Source organism: Corapipo altera, unplaced genomic scaffold (genome assembly GCF_003945725.1).
Source record: "Corapipo altera isolate COAL_440 unplaced genomic scaffold, ASM394572v1 61105, whole genome shotgun sequence".
Classification (NCBI taxonomy): domain Eukaryota; kingdom Metazoa; phylum Chordata; class Aves; order Passeriformes; family Pipridae; genus Corapipo; species Corapipo altera.
Genome location: NW_020885868.1, coordinates 1 through 8,840, shown reverse-complemented (window position 1 = coordinate 8,840; position 8,840 = coordinate 1). Strand labels below are relative to the sequence as shown.

General features: G+C 58.4%; 1 protein-coding gene across 1 annotated transcript; it reads right to left on the bottom strand.

Annotated features, from left to right (window-relative positions):
- Positions 1-2,821: 2,821 nt before the first annotated feature.
- LOC113940858 (integrin beta-3-like) lies at positions 2,822-7,239 on the bottom strand. The gene is made up of 5 exons (XM_027632013.1): positions 6,953-7,239; positions 6,192-6,292; positions 5,963-6,082; positions 4,871-5,037; positions 2,822-4,110 (listed from the first exon to the last, which is right to left on the bottom strand). Exons 1-5 carry the CDS (start codon positions 7,237-7,239, stop codon positions 4,042-4,044), a joined length of 744 nt encoding a protein of 247 aa, XP_027487814.1. The 3' UTR covers positions 2,822-4,041.
- Between the last annotated feature and the right edge of the window lie 1,601 nt (positions 7,240-8,840).

Here is an 8,840-nt window from a genome sequence, read left to right as displayed (position 1 = left end):
GTGACAATTAGATCACCCTGAAGCTTCTCTTCTCCAGGCTGAACAATCCCAATTCTCTCAGCAGATATGTTTATGTGGCAATGGATTTGCCACATGCAGAATGGAAGAAGTCCTGTCGGAGATGGACTAGTGAAGAAAATGAAAACAGTTCAAATGTTACAGAAACCGAAGTTTTTAAGGTGGTTTAAACAGGTTTTAAAATGGCTTTTACCTTTTTGCAGAGTCATTGCCTCTTCTTCCCAACACCCCCTGTGCTCCCACACAAGGTGTCCTGGGAAGGTGTCCTGAGGTGTTTCCCATTGGCCTTTGTTAACCCCTTTCTATTGGCTGTTGACCCTTCACCTGATGGTTTTTTCTATGTGACCCTGAACTTGTGATTGGTCCCCTTTTGACCCTCCTGAAAGCCTTATAAACCCCTGCCCCACAATAAACTTCCTCTTTCGTCCGTCCCTCCCTGGTGGTCTGTGTGCTCCTTGCGGGGTCGCAGGGCCACGTGCTGGGGCGGGGGGAAGGGCATTCACCTCGCAGGTAATGGGCTAGCAGCCTAAAGCCTGGAGGTCTCCCCTATTCCCACTAATTCGTCAGATGTTTGAGGAAGGGGAGCCCAAATTCCAGCAAGAGTTTGCAGGGAGACTCTTGGCTGCAGCTTTAAATGTTTACAACACTGAGAACTCTCGTATCCACAAAGGATTTGGTGACCTTAGAGAATCTCACCCCAAAACTGCTTCCCAAACCAGGGCCTTTTTGTCCAGATGTAGGCTGGATGTCCCAGCTTTCCCCTAGCAGTGGCACTTTCATCCCGGACTAACCCTGACTCCTTTACAGCCCTGGAGATCCCATAATGGATAAATCTCAGAGCAACTCAGCCTGATCTCACACCTGATCCAGTTTCGAGCAAGAAGTTGGACTAGAGACCTCCTGAGGTCCTTTCCAACCTGAATTATTTTGGGATTTTGTGCCCTGGGAAATGTCAGCTTTTTGTTTTTAATTCCAGCTCTTTCTCCTCATCTTCCCCAAATCTTAATCTTCCTGCCCAGCAGATGGTCCAGATCCTGAACAAAGATCTCAAAGTGCCCATATATATTCACTATCCACAGCCATGTCCTTCCAGTTCTGGTCTGGGAAGTGGATTTCCACTGGGGTGGGAAATACTCTTTCCCAGCATTGACCAACTTCCCTAGAACCAGTGGGGAGATGTGTTTCACTTCAGAAAATTTCCTAGGGACATGGAAAGCCCAGTCCTGGGGTATGGATGGCACAAAGTGCACCTTAAACTATCTCCTGTCTGCATCAGGAGATGCATTCACTCATTTGGGGTTTATTTACAGAAATCAGTTTACAAAAGGAGTTGATGCATTCCCGGGCTCCAGGAAGAGGGAGCACGTCAGCGCCTCAGGAATAAAAGTAGCATTTAAAAGAACCCCGGGACGAAGTGTTGCTGCAGGAGCTGTGTCTGTGGGGTGGGTCTCTGCGTGTCCCTGCACCCTGGAAACCTCCACGGGGGAAGTGTGCCTCTCCGAAGTGAGATTTGGGCATTGAGCAGCCCAGAAAGCTGGAAGGTTCTGACAGAGCACGTACAGACATCACCATCTAGTGGTGCCCGACTCCAACAGCCTCCACGCAGCCCAAAATTTGCACATTGAGCAGGGTTGGAGTTACTACCGCTCCCCGATGGCTCCTCCCAAGGAGCTGAGAGCAGCCACTGCCTCCACCCTTGTCCCACCTCGGGCTGCTCACACTCCTTTCCTCCGGCCAGCACAGCGACACTGCTTTGACTTTGGGGGGGGAAAAGCCACTCCAGACTCCCAGCAGCTGCTTCTCATGGTCGTGGGCTTGATCCTGCAAGCAGTCATGCCCAGTGGCATCAAGGGGCAGTGAACTGAGCTAAACTGGGGTTTTGTCTCATCCCACAGCTCCGTGGGAAAGGGAAGTCTGCCTGAATGGCACACATGGAATTGTAGGGGTTTCTCCAGTGGAAGCTCATCCTGCTCCTTCGTGTTGCAGCCAGGCTCTCCCCTCACCTTTCTCTCACCTCACCCTGCTGTCAAAATGCCCCTCCTGGGGTTAAACCCAGCTGAACCCCCCCAGCCCCAGCCCAGGTCCCACCTGGGTGCTGGACTCACACACTCATCTCAGCTGGGGACACCGAGAGCTGCCCCAAAGTGCCTGCACACCCTGTGTGGGCTGGGGGGCACCTGGTGGCCCAGGGTGTGTGTGGGGGGGTTTGGAGAGCCAAACAAACAGTTTTTCCAGAACTTTCTGTGGTCCCAAAATGCTGGTTGAAGGATGACCACAGGCTGTCCCCACAGCAGTGTGTGTGACATGGTGCCAGACTGGGTGCTGGGGGAACAGGCAGGACCCTGCTCCCAGGTTTAGCCCCTTCACCCCCTCCAGGTCCCAGCTGTCCTGGGATGGTCCTGCAGTGGTCCCAGCCCAGCTGCCCTGCTCTGGGGGCTTCTCCTGCACACTGGAGGGCTCACAGGGACCTATGGGGCAGGATGGGGGTTACTGGGGCTCACCCCACTCCCTCACAGTGAACTGAGGTGCTGCCAGTACCACAGTCTGCAGTGGGCTCTGGCCCACTGTGTGCCCCCCAGCTTGTTATCAACCCCCAGGAATACAGGAGTTATGATGCAGAAACCCCTGTGGGGGGCTAACAGCCAGTGGGAACCATCCTTCAACACACCTCAGCTCAAACCAGTTCCCCGAGTCACACTGGGGTGCCAGGGGCAGGAAGGCTGGGCACAAGCTGCTGCTGAGGACACTGACACCATGAGTAGTCTGAGGGGTTTTGTTTTAGTTATTTTTATTTTTGTGGTGCGATTTGCTGCCGCTCTGGTGCTGCCCATCCACCCCCCTCCCTGGGGCTCAGCCCCAGATCCCACCCTGCCCCTGCTCCCACACTGCTGGGACAGCCAGGGGACAGGGACACAGGGCCACCACCAGCTCAGCCAACACTCTGCTGGGGCCCTCGGGGCCAACCCCACACTGGGCCTGAGGTTGCTGTTGGTTTTTGGGGCAGCTGTGGGGAACTGAGCCACGGTGCTCTGGCAGGGCAGGGACCAGGCAGCAGCACTGCTACAGCCAAACTGGGACATCTCTTTGTTTTCCCCCACGGGTGACACACAGCCCCAGGCAGCAGGACACAGCCTGAGCCCTGCCTGCTCTGCTGGAACCCTGAGCTGTGCAGAAAACCAGGCAGGGTCCAGTTACACAGCTCAGAAAACACAGAGGGGAGAGAGGTGGCCAGGCCTGAGGGATAAGGGGCATCATGAGCCTCCCGAGGCTGCTGCCTGCACATCCATGTGGGCTGTGGCGTGGGGACAGTGAGGGGGGACACGGGGAGCTCAGCACCATCCCAGGGGCTGAGCCAGGCTGTGGCTGGGACCAGCACAGCTGGTGCTACATGGAGGTGCTGGGGGTGCAAACCGAGTGCACGTGGGAGGAGTGAGGGAGGGCACAGCTTCTCACCACCTTGGCTCACAGCAGTGCCAGAACACGGGGGTGCAAGGAGGAAAGGGGCTGCTGGGCTGCTCAGAAGCAGTGTCCTGAACCCACAAAGCAGTGATGGCTCCTGCCTGCTGGCAGCTGCCCTGTGCCCGAGGAGATGGCTCCTGTGCCCAGCAGGACTGAGTCCAGTGATCCGACGGGCAGGGCTTCACCAGCACGGGCCGTGGAGGAGAAAACAGCTCAGTGTGGTTTGAGTGGCCACTCCTGAAGTCCCCTTGGCCCGATGAGCACCAAAGAGTTCACAGACTGGCAGAGAAAGTCCCATTTCTCTGTGTCCAGTGTATGGAGGGGCCGCCAGCTCCGCGAGCGACCCGCGAGGTAAGGACCGAGGTTTGCCTGGAGAGCACGTCCCTGCAGTCACAGTGGGGTGATGGACAACACTTGGAGGGCCTGGAGGCAGTCAAGGGGTTGTTAAATTACACACAGACACGTTCACACAGGCTCACACACACAAGGGCTTCTGTAAACTGGACTCCTTAAGGTTCCATGGATCCTTGGCTGATCCCATGGCCAGTGCTGGGTGTGGCATCCTTAGTTGTTCCCCCGGTATGTGATGTTGGTGAAGGTGGATGTGGCCTCTTTATATAAAGGGTTGTGGGTCTGGAGGAAGAAGGAGGAGGAAAAAGAGCATCAACACTTTGTGCTTGGCATCACTATTCATTCTACTCAACACCTGGGGACACTGAGGCACCACTTCAGCATGGAGTGGTGGATCCCTGCCATGGCTTTGGCTGTGCAGTTTAATGGCTCCCCATGGGGGAGAGCAGGGAAAAGCTGCTGTGGAGGAGAGGAAAAGCAGCAGGAGTTCAGAAGCAGAGAGACCACCTGAAAGAGCCACCCCATCCCATCCCATCCCATCCCATCCCATCCCATCCCATCCCATCCCATCCCTTCCCTCTGTGGGGGGCAGGAGATGGAGAGGTGGGAGACGGGCACCAGTGCTGTCTCAGCCCCCTCCCTGGTGCTCTGGATGCCTCAGTCCTTCCAGCATCCCATGGCAGGAGGGACCTTCCACTTTGCTCACGGGATGGAAACACTGGTGTGGGCAGTGAGTAAGGGGGTCACGCTGCTGACAACTGCTTGGGATATGCTGGAGGTGGGAAAATCATCTGGGACATCTGCTGTGGCCTGTGCACAGCCCTGGGAGCACAGTGGGCTCAGGGAGGGGTGTCCAGGCTGGCAGTGTCACCCTGAGTCCTGCCTGGGGCACTGTCAGACAGGGATGGGGCAATCTGGTCCCTATGGGCCACAGACAGCAGCTGGGCTCTCCTGCTGGGAGCACTGGGATCTGGATCCCTTAAGCTGGGGGCTGTGGGATCTGGGGGCTCCTGCCCAGCACCCCCGACCCACTGGCCCTCACCGTGTCCCACTTGGCCCTGGCCTTCTCCTCCTCGAAGCGGGCGAACTCCCGGCGGTCGTGGATGGTGATGAGGAGCTTCCAGATGAGCAGGGCAGCCAGGCCGATGAGCAGGATGGCCCCTGTCACCGAGAGCAGGACCACCAGGACGTCGGGCCCCTTTGGGCAGTCTGCAGCACAGAGCAGGGCAGGGTTGGAGGGGGCTCAGCACTCCCAGGGCAACTAAAAGCAGCTCGGGGGCTGCCTGGCCATGGGTACATGGAGCTCCTCTGGGCCCAGGAAGGCTTCGTCCTCCCCTGGCAGGGAGCAGGAGCCTCCACCCTGGGCACAGCAGGCTCTGTGAAGGAGGATCCCATCCATGGGGTGCATGTGCTGAGATCCTCAAGCTCCTGTCTGTAGGGTGGGGGTCTGCACCCAAGCGTGGAGCAATCCAGATCAGGGGCACCACAGGTCCCACCCATGGTGGGGGATGGCACTTGAGCCCAAATCCTTGTGCTGGTGGAAGCTCTTCCCCAAACCACCATCCTGCTGACCCCCTACCCCGCTCTTGGCTCTGCACCAACACCACATTGGAAACGGGGGTGGTGAGATCCTGTGTGAGCCCCCACAGCCCCCTGCTGCCCCCAGTCCTCCCCTGCCTCTCTCCTCTCCACTCTGGGTGCAGGGCCAGGGAGGGTGGCTGGGGCTGCCTTCATGGCCCTGCTCCCGAAGGACCTGCAGCCACACAGCCCCTGGCTCAGCTGGAAGTCAGACCTCCAGGTCAGTGGAGACCCCGGGGCTGCCAATGGGAGCCCCCTCTTATCTGCCTCCTAAGAACAACATCCCTGCAGTCAGACACGGATCAGGGGGGTGGGAAGGTTGAACCCCCATCCTTGGCCTCAACCGAGGAAATGTGAGACATGAGAGGCAGGAAATCCCAGCCCCGGTGGCACAGAGCAGGGAACAAAGCAGCCCTTTAACTCCTCTCAGCCCCTGACTGCGGTGCCCCAGGAGCCTGGCTGGGGTGGGAGGTACAAAGGGCACTCAAAATCCCCCAGTTTAGCACAGAAACCCAGCACTGCGCCTTCTCCATCCCCCACCTGAGCTGGGTCTTACCAGGCTCCTCGATGACGGAGAGGATGGACTTGCCACTGGAGTCCTCGTAGTACTGGAACCTCATCACACAGTCGTTCTCGTCCTTGTAGGTGCAGTTCACGGCGTCCTTGCCCCTGTCACCTGCCAGAGTGAGAGGCTCAGCCCCCCCCCCATGCCACAGATGTGCACACAGAGGGAAAGCAACCCCCTGGATTTCCACATTTTAGGGCAGGTTTGGGTCTCCTCTTACTCAGTTCCTGCACTGTCTCGATCTCGTCCCGGCACATGCGGCTGCAGGTCTGCTCCTCCACCAGCCTCCCCCGCTCGAACTTCTTGCACTCCACACAATCCCTGAGGAAGAGGAGAGAGGTGCTGTGAGCTCCTCTGTGCTCTTCTCAGAGGACCATCACACCTTTCAGTCGCGGGTTGTGGAAATCACCACAATCCCAACCTAACAGGGCTGCAGCTGGTGGGAGCTCCTGCTGCCACTGCTGCCAGCTCCCCGATGGAGTATGACCCATCCCAGCTCTCTGCCAGCCCCCCGATGGGGTATGACCCACCCCAGCTCTCTGCCAGCTCCCCGATGGGATATGGCCCATCCCAGCTCTCTGCCAGCCCCCTGATGGGATATGACCCATCCCAGCTCTCTGCTGGCTGCCCTATGGAATATGACCCATCCCAGCTCTCTGCCAGCTCCCCGATGGGGTATGACCCATCCCAGCTCTCTTCCAGCTCCCCAATGGGATATAACCCACCCTAGCCCTCTGCTGGCTCCCTGGTGAGATACAACCCTTCCCAGCACTCTGCCACATTCCCAATGGGATATGACCCCCCCCAGCTCTCTGCCAGCCCCCTGATGGGATATTATCCATTCCAGCTCTCTTCCAGCTCCCCAGTGGAACATGATCCATTCCAGCTCTCCTCCAGCTCCCCAGTGGGATATAACCCGCCCCATCTCTCTGCCGGCCCCCGCTGTGGCACGAGCTGCCCCAGCCCCGTGCCCTGGCTCACTTTTTGATGGTGCAGGCGTCGGGGCAGGTGGGGCACCTCTCGCAGGTGTCCCCGTAGGAGCCGGGCTGGGTGCACTCGCAGCGGCCGCAGACGCAGGAGCCGTGCCCGGAGCACACCAGCCCGTTGCCGGACATGCACGTGTCCGTGCGCGTCGTGCAGTTGCAGTAGTCGCCCGTCCAGTCCGGGTCGCACACGCAGTCCCCACAGCTGCACTTCCCGTGCCCTGGGGACGACCCAAAGAGCATCAGGACCCTCAGTGGCAGAGCAGCCACCCGGGACAATCCCATTGCACTGTGCTTGGGGTGGGACACGCAGCAGCTCACACCAAACCCCAGCCTTTGCTGTGTCCCCAGTGCTGCTCTTATCCCACCCGAACAAGAACAACGGTGGGAATGAAGATTCCCCCCCCCGAGGGGAAGCTGCAAGAGGAGCAGCTGAGGGCACTTGGTCTGTTCAGCCTGGAGGAGACTGAGGGGAGAGACCTCATTGCAGTTCCAACTTCCTTGGGAGGGGAAGCGGAGAGGCAGGCACTGAACTCTGCTCTGGGGGGACCAGGGACAGCACCCAGGGAATGGCCTGAAGTTGTGTCAGGGGAGGTTGGATTTTAGAAAAAGGTTCTCCCCCCAGAGGGTGGTTGGGCACTGACCAGGCTCCCCAGGACCAGTGGGCACAGCACCGAGGCTGACAGAGCTCAAGGAGCGTTTGGATGATCCTCTGGGGCACAGGGTGTGACTCTCGGGGATGGTCCTATGCAGGGCCAGGAGTTGGACTGGATGATCCTTGTAGGTCCCTTCCAACTCAGCATATTCTGTGATTCTGTGATTCCAGGCTGAACTGCCCCAGCTCTGCCAGGTTGGCAGCAGCAGCTGGAGATGCTCAGTCAGATCCGTCTCTGAGCGAGTCCAGCCTTGGCTGTGGCTTTGAATTTCAGATTGAGTCGGGACATCTGGTCAAACCCCCCAAATCCCACTCGTTTCCCAGCCCTGGACCAGGCAGGGGAAGCTGACTGCTGGGAAAAGCCTGCCAAGCTCTGCACTCTCACCGAGCTTGGTTTAATCACACAGACAGACAGACAGACAGACGTGCTCAGATCCTGCCAAACCCCGGAGCTGTTTGGATTTGTGGTTTGATTCCAGCTCAAAGACCAGACACGGTGAGCGCTGGAAACACCACGGAGCCGGCACGCGCCGACCCGTCCAAGCCCTGGGCAGAGTGGGGAACGTTGGGAACGCTGCTCCCAGCAGGGGATCGGCTGGGCACCATCCCAAAACCCTGCTCTTGGCCCGGCACTGTCCGGGAATGCTGCTCCCAGCAGGGGACCGGCCGGGCACCGTCCCTGCCACAGCCTTGGAGGCACCGGCATGAGAAATAAATGTGTAACCCCCGTTAATGAGGAACCAGGGCTGAGTCACAGGAAAACGGTGCCACGCTGGGTGACAGGGCATGGAAAGAGATGGGGAGAAGTGGCTCAATGGGACCAGACTGATGCCAATGGGGTCAGACAGTTCAGGTTAATTAACAGCCCGCCCTGGCTGGGGGCAGCTCTTCATCATCGCCCTTCACCCATCCCGACCCGGCAGCCTTGGCAGCCCTTGTGCAAACAGGAACAGGCTCCCTGCGGGCACTGACTGCTCTGGGTGGGGAAAACCCAGCGTTTCCACCTCCATTATCAGCAGGCTGTGAAGATAAAGGATCAATCCCAGCAGCACAGAGGCTGCTTTGAGCCATGAATTTGGCCTGAGGGGCAGGTGGGGTCCCAAAAACTCAGTTTGGGGACACTGGGGAGCAGGAACCAGAGACAGTGATTATTCTGAGTTGGAAGGGACTCACGAGGATCATCGAGTCCAACTCTTACATAAATGGCCAGTGTGGGGATTGAACCCACAAC

Bases quoted from the DNA above. Each gene is read 5' to 3' on its own strand.
- LOC113940858 (XM_027632013.1), bottom strand. From the start codon at position 7,239: ATGGGATTGTCCCGGGTGGCTGCTCTGCCACTGAGGGTCCTGATGCTC. The intron at 6,083-6,191 runs GTAAGAGGAGAC...TCACTCTGGCAG, and splicing joins CGAGACAGTGCAGGAACTGA to GTGACAGGGGCAAGGACGCC. The intron at 4,111-4,870 runs GTGAGGGCCAGT...TTCTTCCTCCAG, and splicing joins CCAGGGCCAAGTGGGACACG to ACCCACAACCCTTTATATAA.